Source organism: Podarcis melisellensis (assembly GCF_964234715.1).
Source record: "Podarcis melisellensis genome assembly, chromosome: 2".
NCBI lineage: Eukaryota > Metazoa > Chordata > Lepidosauria > Squamata > Lacertidae > Podarcis > Podarcis melisellensis.
The window spans coordinates 14,264,549-14,289,349 of record NC_138529.1 but is presented as its reverse complement, the minus strand read 5'-3'; the positions used below and the strand labels follow the sequence as shown (position 1 = coordinate 14,289,349).

At 49.0% G+C, this 24,801-nt stretch overlaps 1 protein-coding gene across 3 annotated transcripts in view; it reads left to right on the top strand.

The window, feature by feature from the left end:
• The window catches only part of NR4A1 (nuclear receptor subfamily 4 group A member 1), a 41,748-nt gene extending 17,599 nt beyond the window's left edge, over positions 1–24,149 (top strand). For 2 of the 3 annotated variants that reach the window (XM_081898701.1, XM_081898702.1), the window contains exons 2-7: positions 10,839–11,668; positions 16,210–16,339; positions 17,664–17,815; positions 19,827–20,029; positions 21,024–21,202; positions 22,653–24,149. In XM_081898701.1, the coding sequence (XP_081754827.1) occupies positions 10,839–11,668; positions 16,210–16,339; positions 17,664–17,815; positions 19,827–20,029; positions 21,024–21,202; positions 22,653–22,909 (1,751 nt within the window). In that variant the 3' untranslated portion in view covers positions 22,910–24,149. Of the gene's footprint in view, positions 1–677; positions 817–10,838; positions 11,669–16,209; positions 16,340–17,663; positions 17,816–19,826; positions 20,030–21,023; positions 21,203–22,652 lie in introns of those variants that run through there. The other variant, XM_081898703.1, reaches the window with a different exon arrangement.
• The last annotated feature ends 652 nt before the right edge of the window (positions 24,150–24,801 follow it).

Sequence of the window (24,801 nt, the reverse complement as noted above, 5' to 3'; positions counted from 1 at the left end):
TGGAAGCACAGACGCGAGCGGAGTTTGGGGTTGTCCTGAGAACCTCGTGGCGGGCAGGGAGGGACGGAAGGAGGGAGGGCTGCAACCACCGCCCGGCTGGGGGGTTGCCGGCGTGTCTGCAGCGCTGCGAGAGCTGCCTAAGCCGCGCTTCCGAGCGCTGCTAGGAGCTCGCTTTGCAAGACCGCGCTCGCCTCTTGCATCTTTTATTATTATTATTATTTTGCCGTCGCCCCTTCATTTCCGTTCCCTGGATCCTCCCGTTCCCCCTTTTGGTTTTTCCTATGACACTTTCTCTCGTCTCCCCGGCTTAGGGAAAGGGCTCTATTTTTAGCCGGGGGCAGCTCGTTCTATTTTTAGATCAAACAATTCCAAGGCGTGCGTCAATGGAACCCCGCGTGCGTCACCCGCGCAGACATTCCAACCCCTCCCCTCGCTCCGCGGGCGCCGGAACATTCCGCCCCTTTTTGCCTTGTATGGTGAAGCCTGCAGCCCGGCGCGTGCGTCAGAGGATCCCCCCTCCTTCCCTGCCCACCCCTCCGCCTGTGCGTCACAGAGAGCTTAAGAGAATCTCCTGGCCACGGGCTGGTGAGCCCCAGTGGCTTACTCGGCGTCTAGACGGCGTGCAGATCTCTCTCTCGCGCGCATCTCTGGGCTGCCGCGGACCAGGAGGAAGGCAATCGCTGCAAGCTTGACTTTTTTATTTTTATTTTTTGGGAGGGGGGGGAAGGCTCCCCCACCACCAAAAAGAACCCATTTCGAAAAGAGAACCCAAAAAGTGGAAGGAACTGCAGCGAAACGATCTCTGAGCTGACTTGGGTACGTGGATTTTCTTAAAACTCTTGCTTTCCCCCCCTTCTTTTTTCTCCCAGAAAGTGCTTAAGATGCGCGCCCGAGGGTCGACTTTTTGGCAGATGTAAGGGGGGGGTTGCATGGGGAGAGATGCGGGATGCGTTTTGCTTTGGAAGGCGGAAAAAGAACTTTGTAGTGCACGGATTACAGCGCGTCGCTTTGTGCCCGGGGTGCTCTTGCACGGTGAAAAGTTGGCTGTGCAAGAGATCGGGGCGGGGGCGGTTATATCTTTTGGGCTGGGGAAGCTTCTACTCCGGAAAGTTTTTTTCCTGCAAAATGGGAAGGAAAGGGAGGCTAGATACTGCTTAATGCATGCATTCTAAATCCAGGATTTGAGGTGCAGCGGACCCTTGCAGATCTAATTCGTTTATCTTGGTGCATCTTAGGGGGTGAACAGAACTCGGTCCTTAGATTTAAACCCCACGGAGTTTCTCATGATTGGCTCCTAAGTAGGTGTGTCTAGGCTTGCAGCCTTCGAAAAGTTGCTCTAAGGTGGAGTCAGCGCGTTACCAGGATCTGCAGGGCTGCTCGTTTTCATAGAGCAAACATTAAACCTGACGTTACGTTGGCAGCTTCTGAAAGCTGTCCCGCATATGTCTCCTAGGCATAATTGACTCAGAGGTCGTTGTTAACTGAGTGGGATAAAAGTGATGCAAGCAAATATTGAAATGAAATAAACGCAGGAGAATTGTTTCTGAATTTCAATAAAACTGCAAAAATATATATGATCCAATGAGGAAGGTGTGAAATGATGTATTGGGGCATGTCCCCCCCCCCCTAGTATGTATTGAAGGAGATGTTGGATTTTTTGTACTGGAAAAGTGCAAGGGGATTGGATTTGCAGGGTTGGAGGGGTGGACTGGGTTTGGGCTAAGGAAACTATAATGATGCACTTGTTTCAAGCGTTCAGGGAGCCCATATTTGCATTTTAAAGGATGAAGTTGCAGTAACCTGAGCTTGTGGGAGTTTTGGCAGGTGTGTGCTGGTGAGTTTTAAGCGGTGGGTTTTGCTTTTATATATGTATATTTAAACCTTGATTGTGACAGCCGTGTAATCTGACGGGGGGGGGGAGAAGGATCTTCTGGGGCAAAAGTTTAATGGCGTCTGATTTGGAAGGAAAACAAGTTTGCATTACTGGAAGGCAACCTGGTGGGCGTTTGATAGCCAAAAATACAATGTGCACCCAGCCTCAGTGGGCTCTGAATAATGAAGACTGTTCCCTTGCAAACCTCCCTTGCAAGGCTGGTAACATGGTTTGGTTTTTGTAATACTCCGTATTTTGGAGAGGGGGAAATAAATAAGGAGTTCCATCTTTGTTGCGGTTGCCACTGATTTGTTAGACACCTGCAGCTCTCCAGTGAGGCAGAAGTTTCCTTTATCAGGCTGAATGTGCCCTGCCCCCCCCCCCATACAGGTTTCTCCATGACTTCAAGTTTATTTCCTTATTCTGAGGCCACCAAGGAAGAGCTCTTTATGCCAGATTCTTGTCTGCGTGAGGTAAAGCCTTTGCAGAGTGTCCCCGGGGACATTTGATCCTAATCGGGTTGGAGAATTTTTTTGTAAAGCCAATTGCTGGTCCTGTCCTTGTTTCCTGAACACAGAAATCCCTCTTCAAGATGGAAAAGGGGGGGGGGACCTGTTTGCATGCAAAGTGTGCAGAGGGAAGATTTTGAAGCACCCTCTTATCCGTCTAATTTCTTCCCCCTCCTTCTCAAAAAGAGATACTCTTCTATCAATAATAATAATAGTAAGTTTTGATTTGCAAAGCAGCTTGCTGTCGGCACAGGTGGTGTGGAGCGTAAATCAGGGAGGGCTTCTCCGCCATGGCCTCTTTCATGTGGCTTCTCAGGGGCTTGCAGTTCCTGGCATGTTTTGAGCAACAGGTGCAGCATCAAATTCAAGCACCTGGCAGCCTGTTTTTTTCACAGCTACCAGGGTCTCCTCCTGTTTCTAAGTTGGTGCGCTAGACTTCAAAGGCTGATCACTGCGGGTTTCATTTTTTGTCACGGTTCCAAATTCATCACTGGCACCTTCTTTTCCGGGCCACATCAACTTTCTGCACGTAAGGTGAAAAACCTAGGTGCGTGAATCAGTTGAGTCTATCAGCTGCGATTATAAAATGGGGGGGATTTCATCATAGTTTAATATGAGCTGTTCCTGTGGAAGTGGTGTTCAATAGCGAGGATGCCATCCCGAAGATGTCTACTTGGTCTGTTTTGTTTTACGGGAGTTAAAATAACAAAGAATGTGGTTTACTAAAAAAAGAAAAAAGAAGTCCCTTTGGATTCAGTGGTAAAGATGCGTGTAGCCCCAGTTACAAAAGGGACCTGCTACTTTCATTACATCACATCCAGATACCCTCCATTAGGAGAAATTGCTGTTGGCAGGCTAAAGCAAGGGACAATCAGAACTAGGAAAAATCCCAGGTGGCTGATCTGGGCTTCTTGAAATCTGATGTTGACAGCTCAGTAACTTTGTGTCTGGTTTCTAATTATTGGAAGCTTGTGTGTGTGTGTCTTGTTGACAGCATGGAGTACAGAGTTGATTGCCATGTCGACTTGTTCAGAAGTCTTCCAGGCGTAGCTTTCCTCATCATGCCATCCATGTAACTGTATGAAGCTTCACCTGTTTGATTTCTGCCTTCTGCATAGCTGTTAAAGGCATGGGGAGGGGAGGGTGTGGCCACCATCTATAATACCACTCGATAGTTGTACATCTGGGATGGAATCAACCTTCAGGTGGGCTTGAGCACAAGCAATGATTTCCAGCAGTTATCCCTGGAACGTCTTGGCCAATAAACAGTGGGGGTTTCTTCCCTAGAGTGGGACGATAACCTCACCCATATGTTCCAAACCGACAGTAAAAATTGCACTCGTTGTTCCAAGCCCCCTTGATATCTGTAAGCCATCTTAGCTTTAAAACGTGCATGAGCACCAGCAGCTACTGTTTTCGGTTCTGAAGTTAGGAACCCTTCCATGGTTAATTTGCACCAACATAATCATGTGCAGTGGAGAAGGAACTGGCAACCCACTCCAGTATTTTGCCAAGAAAACTCCATGGACATAAAAAAGGAGAAGCTTTTAGAAGAAAGTGAGAGTTTCCAAGGCATGCTCTCTCTGGTCACGGAGAGTCGAACACGACTAAGACGACTAAACGACAACAATCGTGTGCAGAGACAGCGATCTAGCCTTACTGTTTTGGCTTTCCGGCAGGGGGTGCTCTTGAGCAGTCTGGTCTGTAAACGCAGGGAGTATTTTAAGCAAGGAGCTAGTAGGTCATATTGTTAGTGCCCAGTTGATTTCTCTAAACTAGGGGTATGAAATCTTTCGCCCCCTCCATACACTAGCCAGCATAGCCAATGCTGTGAGCATTCAGATTTTCTGACCACTGTTGGGGAAAGTTTGCTGGGCTTGAGCAATGACCTGTCTAACCCAGAACAATTACACCAATGTAGTTTTTTTTAAAAGGTATTAATCCTCAGGCTAACTCTGGAATAACTCCACTGAGACTAATGAGATTTATCCAGATGTGCTTCAAGGTAGTTTATGCTTCCTGGTGTCTGTCTTTCTCTGAAGCAAGGAATGTGGAGGCACGGCACCTGAATGCCCAAGCTGTGAAATGCAAAAGAGGCCAACTTGTACCAAGTTATGTCCATCTGCAAAAATTTTAAAAAAAGCAAACAAGCCCACGAATGTACAAGAGGTAGCCGTGCCTCCGTTGCTTGTTTGTGATGTGCCACGGAAGCCATTTGTGTTTGGGAAGACATCAACGCTGTGGAAAGGGCTGGCTGAGCTGGAGAGGTGAATGCGTTGTTATGGAAAGACTGCACCCATTAACTGTTCTTGGATGGCTGGGGAGGGCTGTGTGCGAGAAGCAGTACACAGGGTGCCGTTGCACACAGGCAAAGCGAGCTCCTGGCATTTGGAGCCTCTGTTGGAGGCAAATGTGCAACTTACAGAGCCCACATTGGATGCTGAGAGCCCCTTAGTGCAACACACAAATGGCCGGTTTTCCCATACAGTGGTACCTCGGGTTACATACGCTTCAGGTTACAGACGCTTCAGGTTACAGACTCCACTAACCCAGAAATAGTACCTTGGGTTAAGAAACATAAAAGTAGAACCCTTGAAATTATTGAGCCAAATGCAGCCATGCACATTCATTTAAATAGGTCTGCTCTGAGTGCAACTTAGCTGAATTTAGCCCTACGTCTTGGCAGCAGGAGAGCAATCTGCCCTGACATAAACAAGGTTGTGAGAATAGTTGTCGCTGTTAAAACCCGTGTCTTGCTGGTAACAATCATAAAGGGGATGAACTGTGGGTGTGGTATTGCCGGCATGTTTTGCATGCCACAGGGCCAGGAAAGCCCTTGCTAACCTGATTTTCTGCCTTGAGCAAAAACCGTACACTAACATTGAGCATGTCAGCTGCTCCGTATTTATACACCAATACTGTTGGAAGGTATGGCTATGGTGGCTGGTTGGAAGGGCTGCTACAGCGAATAAAGGGGACAGAACTCATTGCACAAGCTAGCAGCCCTGTTTGCATCCAGAAAATCTCCTGTGCTACCTTTCGAAAGCTCTTCATACAGAGAAGATGGTAAGCAAATGTATGGAATCTCTACAGAAGGCAAGTGTAGAGCTGTGAGATTCCTTTAGAGTCTATGGGGCAGGGCAGGAGTTGCAGGGAGTATTTCCTGAATTGTCCAAATTTAGTGTGTTTTCAGAGCATTGTCAATGATGCGTTCCCTTTTCCTGGACCTGTGACGGCTGCTTGTCTCACCTGAGTAGATCAACCTCTGGACCTGGGGTAGCCAAGGTGTACTAATTTCTTGGTGATGTTAGACACCAGCAACATCAGCCCCAGCCAGCAGCCAGCATAGGCAAGGGCCAGGCATGATGGGAATTGGAGTCCAGCAACATTAGGAGGGGACCACATTGCCTATCCCTCCTCCATGGGACTCCTTCAGTCTATAGACAGAAATATCAATAGAAAGTTAGCATTATCTGTCACACCATTCGACTGATGCTCTCACCTTGCAGCCTTCTTTCCCTGTTCCTCCTTTTCCTAAGAGGCCCCCTTGTTTGAGAAGCCCCAATGGTATTGGCTGTCATCTTGTGCTCTGCCATCCCAGCCGCAATCCCTGAGATTTGATCTCCAGCGAATGTAATGGAACTATCTCGATTTGTACTACCAAGGGAGATGGCCCTCTTGCATTTGCAGACGTCAGGCCTTCCTCTGGGGGGGAAGAGAGCTAATAAATACTATGTCACAAGGAAGAGCCCAGGGTAGCATCTGTTGCTGTGTTAGAGCACTGTAAATCCTAACAAGCTTTAACAATTAAGTACCAGGGTTCTATTTTTAGGGCAGCAGAATAACGAGCCTATGTGGCAGCAAGGAAGCTGGGAGTGTGGCAGCACACTGGTATCATGCAGAGAAGGTTCTTTTTTAGAAAGCAATCGATTGGGGCTAGCCCACCCACTCGTTGGGCAAATGGAACCTTTGGCCCTGATCAGTGTTCGAAATTAGCCAGGCGCATTTTGCACCTGGCTAACGGCCACTTGCAACCAATTGAAGATGCCCGGATGCCATAATGGCACCTGACTTCTGCACCATCTGGAGGTTCGTGCCTGGGGATCACTGGATCTTGACTGTTTTTACACACTAATACCACATCCTGTAGATTTCTATCAGTTATATTTTATCTGCGCAATCGGAATGAATTTCAGGAGCCGAAATGCTTTTTCTATGCAGCCTGAGCTGGAGTAGTGAACAAAGTTGTAGTTAAACGCTGTGGCTTGTCTTCAGTTACCCCACCCCACTGCCTTGCTCACAGTTACGGAGAATATTCTTATATTATGAATGGTCTGTGTCACCATTCAGAAAAAGAGGTCAGAATAGGCCAATATATATATGGGCTGTCCCTGGATCAAGTGACTTTCCTTCTTTATGTTCTCAAAAGTTCTTCAGCTATCTCAAGGTTGTCTTCTGATCTAGCCAGATGTTTAGCTGACAATCCATCATGGTCAGTCCATCGTTTGAAAAATAAGACTTTAGAGCTGTCTTGCCCCAAAATGGCAACTAGACATTCTGCTTTGGTGGCTGTAATCTTGGATTAAGAGAGCCTAGTTTATAGATCTGAATTTCTAACACGGGTGATGGCAACTCCCTTGCAGATGCCACTGGAGTGGCAAACTGTTAGAAACCCTGGGGGCTGCTTCTGCCACTTCCTGCCCTGGAAGGAAGTGTGTTGCGAAGGTCAACATTTGGGTGCCCATTCAGGTAACTGAAATGAATCCTGTCCTCGCTACAGCCGAAGCACCTGCCATTCCATCAGCTTCCTCTGCCCACGTGGTTTCTGCTCTGCCACAGGGATGTGGCGCGTGCTACCTGGCACTCTTTCTAAACTGGGCAAGGAGGGAGGGCATCCTGGTTCAGTTCGGTGGGAGAACCTTCTTTTCCAGAGGCCAGCTGAATGAACAGCAGCTTAACTGAGAGATTGTGGTTCTGACCGGTCCGTAGCCGCAGTTGTCCCCGTACCACTGCAACCAAGGAGGAGTTTGTTTCCCACCAAGGAGAGCTCCTTAACCTTGTCCTTGGAACTCTGCGTATATCTGCATTCCGTGATCCTTTACTGCCCATTAAAGCAGAAGCTCCTTCACCAAACAGAATCTAACCTTTAAAGGTCTGCGATATGAATGACATTATCAACTTGCCGCAACTTGCTTACTGTCTTGGTTTTTGCCTGTGCCAAAAACTCCTGTTACGTCTCCTCTTCCACAGGGCAGGGGGACATTTGCTGTCAAACCCCCACAGAGCGTACTTTCAGCATGAGGGTGCCTCTTGGGGGTAAAGGCACCCTGATTTATTGTATCTTCTCTGTGCCAGCGCTTAAATTGCTGCCCAGCTTGAGCCTCAAGAGATAAGAACAGCCCTTTAGAAGAAGCACTTTTTTAAGGTCAATGTGAGCAGTGATCAGGCAAAGGTGTGACTCAACAGATAATCCTTTTTTTCTTTCTTTTTTTACAATCTACCTCTTCATTACGTGCATGAGAGATGCATGGAGCAATAATGTCTCTCAAGCTTTTCCCCCTCCTAGAATCAGCCAGACGTAAATCTTACGAAATAAGTAAGTTTTGCAAAACAACAGCATTTCCCTCCCAGTTTTGTAGGTGTGCTGTCCATCTTTAAGGGGGCAGGAAGTGAAAAGAAAAATGCACGTGAACTACTTACTGTTAGTGATGTCTGACTATGGATTATAGTTTCCAAGCCCAGCTCTTTTCTTGATAGGAAAGAAACGGCCTAATATCCGAGGGCACTTAAGTCCACACTGTTGTTACGTTCCACACTTTGGATTGTGGGAATATTGAGATATCCAAATTCGGGGAAGATTAGGACGAAAGGAAAAGCTGAAGGTCTGGAGGTGGACTTGGGAAGTCCCAAGCATTGCGGAATCTCTAAACAGCATCAGTCAAGGACTTGAGTCCAGCCTCAGTACCTTGGTGGTCTTGCCTGTTTAAAACCAAAGCTGTGGGCTCTGTGTCCCTCCCAGTGTTGTTAGACTCTCCCACCAGCCCTGGCCCAGTAATTCCTGGATTATGGGAGTTGTGCTCCAGCAAGATCTGTAGGGCCACAGTTTCCCCAGCCTTGGTTCAAACCCATTTGGATAACTACCTTTTGTGTTTGGAATAAAAAGTTCTTAAAAGTTCTCCCCATGCTCCTTTGCTGTCCCTTCACTTCCAGAACATGGCTCCTTGCACAAATGCCTTTTGGCATCTCCATTTTGTCCTCAACCAGCAGGAGTGATGCCCAAATGGGAAGACATCTATTTCCCCATGCCTCCTCCTATTTATTTATATTTCATCCCCTCTCTCCCCTCACTCATCCATCTGTGGAACGTTCTCCCTCAGGGGGTTGTGGGGTCTCCTTCCTTGGAGGCTTTTAAGCAGAGGTTGGATGGCCATCTGTCATGGATACTTAAACTGAGGTTCCTGCATTGCAGCGGGTTGGACTAGATGACCCCAGGGTCCCTTCTGACTCTACAATTTTATCATCCCCATCCAAATGCCTGCACTGGTGAGCCAGCTTCAGGCAGTCCACATGGCCCTCCTCAAGGAAGTAAATAGTGTGAACAAGCATACCCATTCCCTGAAGGAGCCTGTGTTTGTTCCTACATGCTACTAGACATGCCTTGTGGGTCCTATATAAGCTGGCTCTTTGGGGGTGGTTTTGCTGGAGGTGGGGCAATGTGATTTTTGCTTTCCTCCTTGCCTTTGAAGCTCATCCTCTGTTGGCACAAGCCAGGATCATCGTCTCAGCTTCAAAGTTAAAAGGATCTTGTGTTGGTTGGTTGCCCAGTTGTGCTGTCGGTTGCATTCTCCGCATTACCAAGGAAACTGTTGCCTAAGGCTTGTGCCCACAGCGGGTTCCCAGCAAATTTGTGCGAGGTGGAAGAATAAGAGTGGAAATGAGCTCACCCAGCTGCATGCCTCCTATTAGGCAAGGAACAATAAACATCGCCCACGCACAACAGTCATGATGCAGACAACAGGAGGGTCTTTCCTATTGTGTCTTTCCACCCAGTGATCATGCACCTGTTGGATATCGGCTCAGACGGCTAGGAAATAAATCCTTTAAAAATAATGGTGCCTTTTCAACAAAAATGACCATCGCCATGCACAGTGCCCCATAACCAGCTAGATCTACAGACCTTGTTCTTGCTGTTAGCCAGGGGTGTCAGAGACTAGATGTTGCAAAAGAGCAATCCCTGGCAGTTCTCTTTTAAGTTGGATAGTTGGCTGCATGTTGCATCTGCCTCTAGTCGACAGTGGCATCCGGTAAAATGCTGGCGCCGTGCATTTTACAAAGGCAAATGGAGGTGTTTTCATTTAACCCAAAGTGCTGTTAGTGCCCCAAGGAGATGGGTATCTCTAGGAATGCCCAGAGTTTGTGCTTGGCTCTGTTTCCTGCTGATTTGTTTATTAAATTTGTATATCGCCCTTCATCCGAAGATCCCAGAATGGTTCACAAGATGAAAATACAGGATAAAATTTCCTACAAATTTCCTTCCTCCCATGAACAAAAGGTGCCCCACAAATCTGTAAAGGCCTCCTTTGAGCAGAGGACTCCTTTGCATGAATGAAATAGGCTGGCATGCCTACATGTATGGGAAACTGAAGAAACTGTTTGCATGAATGGGGGCCAAGATTTTGATGAGATGAGCAGGGCAGGGCAGGCCCTACCATTGGGCATAACAAGTCAGCAATCACTGGGGGCAGCAGCAAGGTGTTGGAGAACAAGGCTCTTGTGTGTCGTGTGACACCCCCAGCAACCCTCCTGCTACCCTCAGATGCTTCACCTATATTGTCAGGATGCAGGATTCAGCTGCTGGTCCTGTTAGCAGCCCCCTGGTGTTGGGGACAGGGGGTGGCATCTTGTCCCTTGCTTCAGGTAGCAAAAACGTCTTGGGTCAGCTCTGTTTGTAAGGGCGCTCGCCAGCAGCAACCTCTGTTAGGTGGGGCTCCCTTTTCCCCTTCCGCTTTCATAGCAGCCATTTAGCCACTGACCTCTCATGTTAACCAGCTAATGGATGTGTCTCTAGACTAGGAACACCCACCCTGCCAGCTGTTGGCTGGTGCCCTTTGAGACTGGTTGGGTGGGAGGTAGGGAGGCCAACAGCAGGTGGAGCTAGAGAGTCGAACAGCAGGTGCAGACAGGGCTAATGAGAGGCAGAGCTAACCAATTTTGCCCCCATCCTACAAGGGGGCAACACTGAAATTAAAGAGGAAGACGACAACAGGCAATACCACTCACCTGGGCTGTGCATAAGGCAACGGGCTGGCCGAGGTTACACTGAGATTGGTGGGGCAGTGCCCCAGTTTCCCTAATGGGCCAGCTGCTCCCTCTCAGAGGATATTGTACGACCGACTATCCCATAACTGACAGCCGACTCTCTTCTCTTTTCCCTCTCCCCTTCCCTTTCCTTCTAGAGATGCCCTGTATCCAAACCCAATATGGGACCTTGCTTCAGAGCGGAGGCCCCTGTGAGCGCTACCCAGCGGACCTCTTGACCCCCGAGCTTGGCAAACCCACCATGGACCTGGTTAACACAGAGATCACTGCCGCCGCCACCTCTCTGCCCAGCTTCAGCACCTTCATGGACAATTACACCGGTGAATTCGACGCTTTCCTCTACCAGATCCCAGCCGCCAACCCCACAGCCGCCTCCTTCAAGCTGGAGGATTTCCAAGTGTACGGCTGCTACCCCGGCTCCTTCAGCAGCCAGCTGGACGAGACGATGTCCTCCAGCGGCTCGGACTATTACGGCAGCCCCTGCTCTGTCCCTTCGCCTTCCACGCCAAGCTACCAGACTTCCCAGGGGCCATCTTGGGAGAACTCCTTTGGGGCCTATTCCCCCACGCACGCCTACGAGGGCATGAGGCCTTGGGCGTCGGCGGCAACGGAGCCTCCCAAAAGTAGTTCCGCCCAGCCCTCCTACTTCTCCTTCGGCCCCTCGGCTCACAGCCCCGGGGTCCCTCCGCAGAGCCCCCTGAAGATGCAGCCGCCCACCCACCAGCACTTGGTGGACGGAGACGTCTTCTCTCTCCCACAACCTTCCTCGTCGGTCAGCTTTTCCCCTTTGCCGCTCAGCCAGGCCTCGCCGGTCCTGGACGGCTCCGGCTTAATGGACAGTTCGCTCTCGCCAAGCAAGGCGCGCAGCCCGGGGTCCAACGAGGGGCGCTGTGCCGTGTGCGGAGACAACGCCTCGTGCCAACACTATGGTGTCCGGACCTGCGAAGGCTGCAAGGGGTTTTTCAAGGTAAGAAGAACAGCTTTCTGGCTCGCCCTCAAAACTGAGAACATTCTCATGTGCTGGTGGTGGTGTTTTTCAAGCTATATCTATGTTTAATGCACTGTACTATCCCTCCCCAAAGGATTCTGGGAATTGTAGCTTGCGAAGGGTGCTGGGAATAGCTCTATGAAAGAGTAAACTATAGTTCCCATGATGCTTTTTCTTTTAAAAAAGGGAGAGTCATGTGCTTTAAATGTATGGGGCATGCTTCTATGTGCTGGATGCCGCTAGGAAAGGCATTCCAGTCCTCCATGTGTCTCTAGAGGCAATGCAAAGCATGCCGGGACTTTTTGGAGGAGGAGGAGAGAGAGGGAGGAAGCCTCTTCTGTTGACTGCTACAGGGATGAGTCATCGGACCTTTCCCTGGCCTCTCCAAATAAAGGAGGTCTTTGTGAGAGCTCTCTGTCCCCTCACAGGGGTAGGTGGCAAGAGCATTTTTGGAAGGTTGGAGATGAGCTTTCTGCAGGCTAAGGGACCTTTAGGAAGCCCTCCGTCTCTCTGAAAAGTTCGCATTTGTTCCATCTAGTAACTTTCCACAATTAAACCCACAACAGCTAGGAATGGGGTTGTTTCCTGGAGTGCAGAATTCCTTTCTGCTGCAAGCAACAGCCTGCACACATCTCCACAAGTCAATAGACCAGAGCAGGCATGGGTGGGAGGGGTCCTGTGGCCCTCCAGAGGTTGTGGGACTCCAACTTTGATCGGCCCCAGCCAGCCTGGCTCAATGGTCAAAGGAATGATGGGAGTTGTAGTCCAACAATATCTTGAAGGCCATATGCTACTTGTCCCTGGACTAGGCCCTGGCTTTTAGCTGAAAGTTTGTGGAGATGCTTAAGTAGCCAAGCAGCCTCTATGTATGAAGCCCTCAGTATTGATCTCCTGGCCAAGATAGACCCACCCTGATTCCAGTTCTGAGAATTCAGCAGGGGAATTCTGAGAACTTCCTCCTCCCTGCAAATCTTCTCTCTGGGGTCGAGTTAAATTGATTTAATATATGTATTCTGCTTATAATAGAACCATAGAGTTGGAAGGGACCCTGAGGAACATCAAGTCTGACCCCCTGCTACGTAGCTGTCCCATACAGGGTTCGAACCTGCAGCCTTGGCGTTATCAGCACCATGCTCTAACAACAAACACTGCGATCGCTAAACAACAAGAACAAATTAATCAAACACAGTAGCGTAGACCAAGCAGCAACAAATTAATGAAAACAATTTAATTGGATTAACTGTATTAACTCTAGAGTAAGTGCCTGTGGCCAGGAGAAGGCTGGTCTACTAACAGCACAACCATTTCCTAAAGTTCCCACTTCTGCTGTAGTTTTATAACATTTATAAGTTTGGAGGTGATAAACTTCAGGACACAAAACTTCAATGACAGAGGAGTAGGGAGGGAGTTAGTGAACACAAGCAGATCTTGCAAACCAAACCCAGAGGGCCTTCTGGCGGTTCCCTCACTGCGAGAAGCCAAGTTACAGGGAACTAGGCAGAGGGCCTTCTCGGTAGTGGCACCCGCGCTGTGGAACACCCTTCCACCAGATGTCAAAGAGAACAACAACTACCAGACTTTTAGAAGACATCCGAAGGCAGCCCTGTTTAGGGAAGCTTTTTAAACAGACCACTGTATTTTAATATTTTGTTGGAGGCTGCCCAGAGTGGCTGGGGAAACCCGGCCAGATGGGTGGGGTATAAATAATATTGATGATGATGGTGATGATGATGATGATTTATTATTATTGATCCTGACATTTTCTACAAGAGAAGCAGTGTCTGAACACCCTCCTGTAAGTCTAGGTACTTAAAAGCAGCAGATGTGTCTAAGGATATATCTGTACTACAAATCTGTTTTGCTTAGCACCACTTCAAGTCTCATGGCTCCTTCCACGGGACCCGAAAATGCTGCAAAGTCATTTTGTTTGTTTGTTTAACCCTTATATGCCAAAATGGCTTCCGAGTCGTTTTACAACTCTGGAATCCGTTACAAAATCTATGCATAATTAAATTACACAGAGCATTGCAGCATCTGTCATTAAAATGTACAATAAATCAAGGCAGTTAAAAAGCATGATAATCAAAACACAGCTGAAACAATAAGGTCAAGTTCAGGGAAATGTGTCCCTGAGCAAATGGGTCTGCAGGATCCGTCGGAACGCCAATACTGATGGGGTCTCTCATATCTCGGCAAGGAGGGTATTCCGCAACACTGGTGCCACAAGGATAAAGCCCGTCTCCATGTTACCACAAGCTGATCATCATCTGGCCGTGGCAAAACTTAACCAAGTTCCATTTGCTGATCACAATGTCCTTACTGGGCAGTGGGGAGGAAGAAATTCCCTATGAGATTCTTAACTTGCCTCCCCATTGCACCCAAAGCGACGGAATAGCTGTGATACCAACTTGTTTGTGGGTAGACACGGCCTCATGCCAATTGTCAAACGGCCAGATCTCCGAATCTGCAAAGCTGTGGGTGGCTGGCTGGGGACATTTTGAATCCTGAAACTTTCTGAGCTAATTCTCTTGGCCAAACCTGAATGGCAGGGCTCCATGTTGTCTCTGTCGCTTTGAAGCAGCCATGTGACACGTTGCTTGTAATTCAGGTACTTTATGCCTGTAAAATAGCCGGGAGGAGGAGGTGGCGGCGGCATAGTAAATGCTTGTTTACTTACAAGATTTATATAATTTTTGGCTGGGCGTGCAGCAGACCCAACATTCAGCTGCTTCAAAATGCTCAGATTTCTACCCAGAGTTGTTTGATTTGCATTTTGAACGGCCCCATTTGGGATGTGTGACTTTCTAACTTGTCCCACGACCGAGAGCTTCAATTATTATTATTATTTTATTTATTTATTTATTTATTTATTTATTTATTTATTTATTTATTTATTTATTTATACCCCACCCTCCCCAGCCAAGGGCGGCCTCAGGGCGGCTAACAAGCAATAATAAAAACAAGTTGAATGATTACAACTTAAAAACAAGATTAAAATACAACATTAAAATACTGAAACATTAAAATATTAAAATGCAGCCTCATCACAGGAGGAGAAAGAAAAAAGAAAGAGGGGGAGGGAATCAAATTGGCTCCAAGCCAAAGGCCAGGTGGAACAACTCTGTCTTACAGGCCCTGCGGAAAGAAATCAGATCCTGCAGGGCCCTGGTCTCATGAGGCAGAGCGTTCCACCAGGCCGGAGCCAGTGCTGAAAAGGCCCTGGCTCTGGTTGAAGCTAATCTAACTTCCTTAGGGCCTGGGACCACTAGGGTGTTGCTATTAATGGACCTTGAGGCTCTCCGTGGGGCATACCGGGAGAGGCGGTCCCGTAGGTACTAGGCCGTGAAGGGCTTTAAAGGTCAAAACCAGCACCTTAAATCTGACCCTGTACTCTACTGGGAACTAGTGCAGCTTGAAAAGCACTGGGTGAATATGCTCCCATGGCAGAGACCCCGTGAGGAGCCTCGCTGCAGCATTCTGCACCCTCTGGAGTTTCTGGGACAGCTTCAAGGGCAGCCCCGCGTAGAGCGAATTACAGTAGTCAAGCCTGGAGGTGACAGTCGCATGGATCACTGTGGCCAGGTCGGGGCAGGAAAGGTAAGGGATACGGCTGCTCAGACCTGCCCCCTTTTTAATGCATATTGCATTAAACTGTTCTCCAGTTGCATGAATGCATAAAGACCCAGATCTTATGTATACCACACAAAGGCCTTTCAGACTTTTAGTGGTTGAGGTGAGCCAATTGCAGATCTTGGAGAGAGGGACGCTTCGGTTTCACTGACGTCAGACCTTCTCAGTGCCATTTTCATCTTTCATCACCCCATTTCTGTGGCATTATGGTAACAGTAACAGTAATAATAATTTTATTATTTATTATTTGTACCCCGCCCATCTGGCTGGGTTTCCCCAGCCTCTCTGGGCAGCTTCCACAGAAACCAAAAATACACTAAAATATCACACATGAAAAACTTCCCTGAACAGGGCTGCCTTAAGATGACTTCTGAATGTCAGGTAGTTGTTTATCTCTTTGACATCTGGTGGGAGGGCGTTCCACAGGCGGGCGCCACTACCGAGAAGGCCCTCTGCCTGGTTCCCTGTAGCTTTGCTTCTCGCAATGAGGGAACCGCCAGAAGGCCCTCGGTGCTGGACCTCAGTGTCCGGGCAGAACGATGGGGGTGGAGACGCTCCTTCAGATATACTGGGCCGAGGCCGTTTAGGGCTTTAAATGTCAGCAGCAACACTTTGAATTGTGCTCAGAAATGTACTGGGAGCCAATGTAGGTCTTTCAAGATGCGGAAATGTGAAGGCACAGCTGTGTCTGGAAGGTGCGGCCGCCCTCAGCTGGCATACGATTTCTGTCGTATTTTTGTGAAACTGGAAACGGCAGGGTTGTAGGAACACTGCGATAAATAAACGGGCCTTTTGTCTTCCTCGACACCAAGCTTGGAGATGCCCCGTGTGTTTTTGCGCATGCGTGTGATGAGTCCTAAATGTCCCCGCTGCTCTTCTGTCTCCCGTAGCGCACTGTACAGAAGAACGCCAAATACATCTGCTTGGCCAATAAAGACTGCCCTGTGGACAAGCGGAGGAGAAACCGGTGCCAGTTTTGTCGTTTCCAGAAGTGCCTTGCCGTGGGAATGGTCAAAGAAGGTAAGAGACGTCCCTGTTTGTTGAGTTTGATGCGCAGGTTAAAGTGTTAATAAGATCAGGGGTTTAATCGGCTTGTGGCCTGTGTTATTTGCCCAAGGCAAGCACCTTAATGCGTTTGGTCTTCGCAATCACTCGCAGATTTAAATCTCATTTTACAGTCATCAACGTCCATTGAAGCAGTCAGGAAAATCTGCTCTTTAGCAGTGAATTGTCAGAAGGATTAAGGGGTGATTAGGTTCTGTGCTGATGTGATCTGTGCCATATTTTGGCTGGGTGTACCAGATAACAACAGTCTGCTGGTGTCATTGCCTCGCTCTGCCCAGCGAGATCTACATAAAGGGGTTTGGGGCTTTTTAAGTGTGGGGTCAGGAGCAGAATTATTCAGAGCAAAGAGCCAATGAGAGAGGACATGTAAATGATTTAGCATGAGGGGAGGAGAAGCAACTCTTGTCGCAAGCTTCCTTTGACTGGCCAAGACCAGCACTTGAGATGTCAAACAGGCTTGTGGAACCTGCAGCCCTCCAGATGCTGTGGGACTCCAACTCCCATCAGCCCCCAGCCAGCTTGGCCAGTGGTCAGAGGTGATGGGAGCTGTAGTTCAGTAGCATCAAGAGAGATCACCCACTTAATACAATTACAGTGGTACCTCGGGTTACAGACACTTCAGGTTACAGACTCCGCTAACCCAGAAATAGTACGTCAGGTTAAGAACTTTGCTTCAGGATGAGAACAGAAATTGGGTGGCAGCAGTGGGAGGCCCCATTAGCTAAAGTGGTGCTTCAGGTTAAGAACAGTTTCAGGTTAAGAACACACCTCCGGAATGAATTAAGTTCTTAGCCAGAGGTACTACTGTATCGCATTCCACACTTCTGTTGTGCAGTTGTGAAATACAGTGGTACCTCGGGTTACAAACATTTCGGGTTACAGACTCCGCTAACCCAGAAGTAGTACCTCGGGTTAAGAACTTTACCTCAGGATGAGAACAGAAATCATGCAGCAGTGGGAGGCTCCATTAGCTAAAGTGGTCCCTCAGGTTAAGAACGGTTTCAGGTTATGAACAGACCTCCGGAACGAATTAAGTTCATAACCAGAGGTACCACTGTACAGAATACCGGTGTGGCTAAACCCCAACACGCCATCTTGTGAAATGTACCTAGCATACGGCAATTAGACCAATGCCTGCTCCACTTTGGCCGGGATCCAAATTCCATCCTGCGATTAAAACCTTCCTAAGCCCCACAGTTAGTCCTGTTGATAGTTCCCGCACGTCTCTGCTCCCAACCTCTCTGAATGTGTGTCTTTTTTCACTTCCTCCTTCCCTCAGTGGTGCGGACGGACAGCTTGAAAGGCCGGCGTGGTCGTTTGCCCTCCAAACCCAAGCAAACTCAAGATACTTCTCCGGTCAGCCTCATCTCCTCTCTTGTGAGAGCGCACATAGATTCCATACCCAGCGCAACAAAGCTTGATTATTCCAAGGTACTTACTAATCTGTGTTCCTACAGCCTGTGGCACTCGTGGCTGACTTGGGGTGGGTGGGGAGAGAAGGTGCCAGGCAGATAAACAAAACACATTTGTACTTTGTTCCTTGTGGGATGCCCCAAATGGTCCCGTGGCAGGCTGAAATGCCCTGAAATAATGGTGCCATTTTAAGTGCCTAGGTAGTCTAACATGCCATGGAATGACTTGGAGCAAAGGGCTAGGCAGTTCAGCAGGGCAAAGCCCTTCCCAACAGATGCCGCAGGTCCTGTTAGTGGAACTTGCCTGAGCTGAAGGGGTGGGGTTTTTTTTGGTTTTGGATATACCTTCCAGCCCCAAATCAGCTGCCTAGACACTTGAATGCCTCTTGAGCAGAGAATACACTATAGTGGGCTAGGACAGCTGGGGGGAGGGGGGAAATCACACCTAGCAAACAATCCACCCCTTTGGTTTCAGATAGAATGTGGGTAAAGGTAAACGGTAAAGGGACCCCGACCATTAGGTCCAGTTGTGGCCAACTGGGGTTGCGGTGCTCGTCTCGCTTTATTGGCCGAGGGAGCCGGTGTACAGCTTCTGGGTCATGTGGCCAGCATGACTAAGCCGCTTCTGGCGAACCACAACAGCGCACGGAAACGCCATTTATCTTCCCGCAAGAGCAGTACATATTTATCTACTTGCACTTTGACGTGCTTTCGAACTGCTAGGTTGGCAGGAGCTGGGATCGAGCAACGGGAGCTCACCCCGTCCTGGGGATTCGAACCGCCGACCTTCTGATCAGCAAGTCCTAGGCTCTGTGGTTTAACAAACAGCGCCACCCGCGTCCCTAGAATGTGAGTCGAGGAGTCTAAAAAGCCCAGGACACAAGCTTTCACAACCCTCTAGCTGTTATGGGGGGGGGTGGCGCTGTGGTCTAAACCACTGAGCCTCTTGGGTTCGAATCCCCGCAACGGAGTGAGCTCCCGTTGCTGTGTCCCAGCTCCTGCCAACCTAGAAGTTCAAAAGCACATCAGTGCAAGTAGATAAATAGGTACCGCTGTGGCAGGGAGGTAAATGGTGTTTCCGTGCGCTCTGGCTTCTGTCACAGTGTTCTGTTGCACCAGAAACGGTTTAGTCATGCTGGCACATGACCCGGAAAGCTGTCTGTGGACAAACGCCGGAAAGTGAGATGAGTGCCGCAACCCCATAGTCTCCTTTGACTGGACTTAACCGTCCTGGGGTCCTTTGCCTTTTACCTTTACCTTACCAGAAGTAATGTATTTCATGTTAACTCTGGAAGTGTATACAGTGGTACCTCAGGTTACATACGCTTCAGGTTACAGACTCCGCTAACCCAGAAATAGTACCTCGGGTTAAGAACTTTGCTTCAGGATGAGAACAAAAATCGTGCTCCGACGGTGCGGCAGCAGCGGGAGGCCCCATTCGCTAAAGTGGTGCTTCAGGTTAAGAACAGTTTCAGGTTAAGAACGGACCTCCGGAACAAATTAAGTACGTAACCAGAGGTATCACTATACTCAGTTCTGACCAAACTAAGCCTACTGGTGTATATTTTGCTCTAGGACGGCCTAGTTTGGTCAGAAACGAGTATACACTTTCAAAGTTAACACTAAATGCATTGCTTCCAGTAAATGAGCCACCATAGCAATGGGAGGTCCATGAAAATCTGTGTCCCGGGCTTTTTCGACTCGCCTACCCATGTGGTATCTGAAACCCGAGGGCCGCAGTGGTTGCTAGATGTGAAATACATTTGCATTATTTTCAGCCCTCCTATGCCATTATTAGTAATCTCTGGCTTGAGATACATTATTTGGCCATGAGTCTTGAGTACATCAGTCTTGATTCCTTTCTATCAGCGCTAGCAAGGAGAATGTCATTGTGCTGGTGGTAGTGTCTACACTCCTGCCTGTCTCTCCACCCCCTCCCAAAATAAAATGAGTGTGTTATCAGAGGCGGGGGCCATGAGCTGGTTTGTGTCTGTTTTCCAACCTCTTTGCTTGTTTCCTCCCCTCCCCAGTTCCAGGAATCTGTCTCCTACCAGTTTGAGAAGGAGGACTGTGTTGATGTGCAGCAGTTCTACGACCTGTTGACAGGCTCGATGGACGTCATCCGGAAATGGGCGGAAAAGGTCCAGGGCTTCCTAGAGCTTCCGAAAGAGGATCAAGACCTGCTTCTGGAATCTGCTTTTTTGGAGCTCTTCATTCTCCGGCTAGCGTACAGGTAAATGTGCAGCAGCAGGGCTGCCGTACGAAACCCACAGTGATCCGCTTAGCCTCTAAATTTGGGGCAAGCTCAGTAGGTCACCTCGTATTGGGTTGCAGGGACGGTGGCAGTATGGCAAAATAAAACAAACAGATGCAAGAGGAGAAGAGAATCCTCCATATATAGACCCAGGGCCCTTGAATTGAACATTATTGCATTATGGGCCCTTTATACATCTGATAGGAACGCGGGTGGCGCTGTGGGTTAAACCACAGAGCCTAGGACTTGCCGATCAGAAGGTCGGCGGTTCGAATCCCCGCGACAGGGTGAGCTCCCGTTGCTCGGTCCCTGCTCCTGCCAACCTAGCAGTTTGAAAGCACAAAGTGCAAGTGGATAAATAGGTACCACTCTGGCGGGAAGGTAAATGGCGTTTCCATGCGCTGCTCTGGTTCGCCAGAAGCGGCTTAGACATGCTGGGCACATGACCCGGAAGCTTTATGCCAGCTCCCTCAGCCAATAAAGCGAGATGAGCGCCGCAACCCCAGAGTCAGCCACGACTGGACCTAATGGTCAGGGGTCCCTTTACCTTTTAAGACATTTGATAGGGGACGCTGTGAGCAAAGGAAGCCTTTGTTTACAGTCTCTCCTTCCTTACTCTGGAAGGAAAGGGCTTCCGTGTGTCCTGCTGGGACAAGGGAATGGTGGGAGAGAGAAGACCACAGGTGCTGTTTTTGTGTGTGTGTGGGAGAGCCCAGTGGGAGTGGACATGGCTTTCACAGCCAGTTCAGGAGGCTCCTCGGCTCAATACCTCTGTCTGGAACAAATTCTGTGACCCTGGGATTCCAAGTTCCAGTGAAGCAGCAGCGTTTGGGATGAGCTCCAACTGCCCAGTCCAAGCCAACATTGCCCAGCAAACTCCCAATGGCTTGCCCCACTGGCTCTGTGCCCTTCTCTCTAGGGGCCAAAACACACTGTCCAAGTTTCAACTCAAACCGTGCTCTCTCTCTTGCAGGTCCAAGCCAGAAGAAGGCAAGCTGATATTCTGCAACGGGGTGGTGCTCCATCGGATGCAGTGTGTCCGAGGCTTTGGAGAGTGGATCGACTCCATCATCGAGTTCTCCCAGAACCTCCACCGCATGAACATCGATGTGCCCTCCTTCTCCTGCCTCGCGGCGCTTGTCATCATCACAGGTAGGCCCGGCGCCCACATCACTGGGGTGATTTTCCGGGGTGCACGGGTAAGGCTGCGGAAAGCGCAGGATCGAGGAAGCACCGGATCTCTGGAAGGGAGGTGCTTAAGGCTCCCAATCAGTTTGTGAAATCTCTAGGTGCCTTCAGAGAAAGGGATAGATCAGATCTTGCTCTGGGAGGGACGCAGGTGGCGTTGTGGATTAAACCACAGAGCCTAGGACTTGCCGATCAGAAGGTCGGCGGTTTGAATCCCTGCGATGGGGTGAGCTCCCGTTGCTCGGTTCCAGCTCCTGCCAATCTAGCAGTTCGAAAGCACGTCAAAGTGCAAGTAGATAAATAGGTACCGCTCCGGCGGGAAGGTAAACGGCGTTTCTGTGCGCTGCTCTGGTTCTCCAGAAGTGGCTTAGTCATGCTGGCCACATGACCCAGAAGCTGTACGCCGGCTCCCTTGACCTATAAAGCGAGATGAGTGCCGCAACCCCAGAGTCGGCCACGACTGGACCTAATGGTCAGGGGTCCCTTTACCTTTACTTGCTCTGGGAGGGGGGATCCAGCAATATCTGGAAGGCACTGCCGCTCCAGTCCTGATGGCCCAGCCTAGGCGTGGCTTGGCGAGGGAGGGAGCCTGTCGTGGGGGCGCCCGGTTGTGCCCCCTTGCGCCCTTTCAAAAATCGGCACCCGGGGACAGACTCCCCCGGTCCTCCCCACGCCATGTCCCTGGCACCTGGGTAGCATGGAAAACCGTGAGATACACATTGGACCCTGGGGAGCCCAATATGTCCGACTGCATCAGGGAGAATAATAAATAATAATATTTTTTTATATACACCCCACCCTTCCTGGTTCAGAAAACTGGGCTCAGGGCAGCTAACAACAAATTTAAAACACTTAATTGGTGCAACAAAAAAGCATAAAATGCAGTATAAAATGTGAATAGCAATAAATTCAGAATTCAAAAATCAATTTAGGGGGGAAATCCATCCAATAAACGTTAGGTGATCACCAGGGCTAGCTGTCTAAATTAGTCCTATTTGGGCCGGCAAGGAGACCAGGGGAGAACTAGCTGTAGGATCCCAGAGCGGGTCATCTTCATAAAAAGGGGAGAGGGAGGGAAGGAAGGGGAATGAAAGACCAGGCTAAGTTCAAATTGAAAGCCAGGCGGAATAGCTCTGTCTTACAGGCCCTGCGGAAGGAAGTTGAATCCTGCAGGGCCCTGGTCTCATGGGACAGAGCATTCCACCAGGTCGGAGCCATCACTGAGAAGGCCCTGGCCCTGGTGGAGGATAGTCTGACTTCCTTAGGGCCTGGGACCTCTAAACTATGGTTCTTTAAGGTCCTCTGCGGGGCATACCAGGAGAAGTGCTTGGTTCGCTCTCGTGTTTAACAACTCCTTCCCTGTTCTTTTCTTGCTGCTGCCATCTCCTCCTCCTCTCCACCGTCTCCAAACCAGACCGCCATGGGTTAAAAGAGCCAAAGAAGGTTGAAGACCTCCAGAACCGCATTGTCAGCTGCCTTAAAGACCACGTGACTTCCACCACCAACGAGCAGCTTCACCCGAACTGCCTCTCCAAGCTGCTGGGCAAGCTCCCCGAACTCCGCACCCTTTGCACTCAAGGGCTCCAGCGCATCTTCTACCTGAAGCTTGAGGATCTGGTCCCCCCGCCGCCCATTGTGGACAAAATATTCATGGACACGCTGCCTTTCTGAAGACTCCAAAAGAAGGAAGTTGCCGTGAATCAGTGGTTCTTCCTGTTTGGGGGGAGGGTGGCTTTATATATATATATTTTGTGGGGGTGGCAGATGGACAGAAACTGGCAGAGGGGAGTTCCTTGCCACCCCCTCACCTGGAGGGGAGTTTCCAGGGACATTTTTCTCCCCCAGAGACATTACAGAGGATGTTTAAAATTTTTAAGCCTAGTGGTTGGAAGATGAAGGCCACTAGCGTTATCATGTCCCCACACCCCCCTTTCTCCTTTCGTCCACCCTTTTTGATCTTGGAGTTTAGTGGGACATTGCTCTCCTTCGCTCTTCTTCCTCTTCCTCTCTCTGAACTTCGGACAACTTTTTTTGGAGTTTGTGTTCTTCTTTTTTTTACCTTGTGGGGAGTGGGGGGGGGGAAATATCCCGGTGTGCCTTCTAGGGTTACATGCAAAATATCCCTAAATAATGCTGCCTTTCCCATGTAACTTGCCAACGGCTCCACACGTGCAATGCGACGCCTAAATTCCATACAGTTGCACAGATCAGCTTTGTGTAATACATGTGGAATATGTTGGTGTTTTGTGTTTTTCGTTTGTTTTTCAATAGTCAAAGGCTGGTTAGGGATTTTCAAACAAAAGAATTGCCTTCTCTTACTTTATCCACGTTCCTGGCCCTGGCGAAGAATTCCCTCTCAAGTATGGGAACTGGATGAGGTTTTTTCTTTTTAGTTTTTCCAACTCCCTTCCGTAAAAGCTGCTTGCAATCTTGAACTCGGTGCAACTTGGGGGAAGTGGCGGCGCAGTTTTGCCGTAAGTAAGCACATATCCCTCAGATAGCTTGTTCTTCCCACCTGCTGCTTCGTCAGGGGCGGCCAAGTTTTGTCGGATGGTGTTTTTGTGTTCTTTTTTGTGTGTGTAAAAGTTGTATATAAGAGGATGGGCACGTTGGCTTTGTAAATACAGATGAATGGATGATTGAATGAATGGCAGAGGAGGGAAAGTGTGTGGGGGGAGGGCTCTTCTGTATGAGCCGCTGAGAAATATGCTTCGCCCTAAACTTGCAGGACACCTTCTGCCTTTCTGTGTATATAACTTTGTATTGTAAAGTCTGCCAAACTTTTTTTTTTTTGACATTTATATTTGTCTATCCCTCCTTTCCAATTTCCAGTATGTGACTTTTTTCCAATTATTAATATATATTTAATATATTGAATTAAAAAAAAAACCCTGAGTAGATGTACTTCTAATCCGACTTTGTTTCTTTGCTTGATCGTGAGACGTGCGTGCCAGTGTAAACCGAGCTGTCTGATACGGGAGTTTCCTTTTAAAATGTGACAGTCTCTTTCTGGGTTTCCTTTCCTAGCTTACCTTAACTTGAAAGGTTAAAGCGGGAGTCAGGCACTGCCTCCCTGTGACATGTGGGTACTTTTGTGTCGCCATCTTTCCTGGTCAAACAGGTTTTGTGAAACATAAGCTGCTGCTTTTCACAAAGCGTTTAGACCATTGTCCACTTAGCCCAACAGCTCTGCAGCTTCTCTCCCAGCTCTCTCTTGGAGAAGATGACTGGGATCGAACCTGGAGATTTAATGTACTATATTTTTCGCTCTATAGGACGCACTTTTTCCCCTCCAAAAATTAAGAGGAAATGTGTGTGCGTCCTATGGAGCGAATGCAGGCTCCTTGCGATAGCAATGCGAAGCCTCCGAAGCGCAGGGGGCGCGCTCCCTCCGCGCTCCGGAGGCTTCGTGTTGCTTTCGCTGAAGCCTGGAGGGCGAGAAGGGTCATGTGCACTGACCTCTCTCGCTCTCCAGGCTTCAGGGATAGCCGTCTGAAGCCTGCAGAGCGCAGCGCAAGTTCTCACTTTGCTCCACAGGCTTCAGGTTCCTTTCGCTGAAGCTG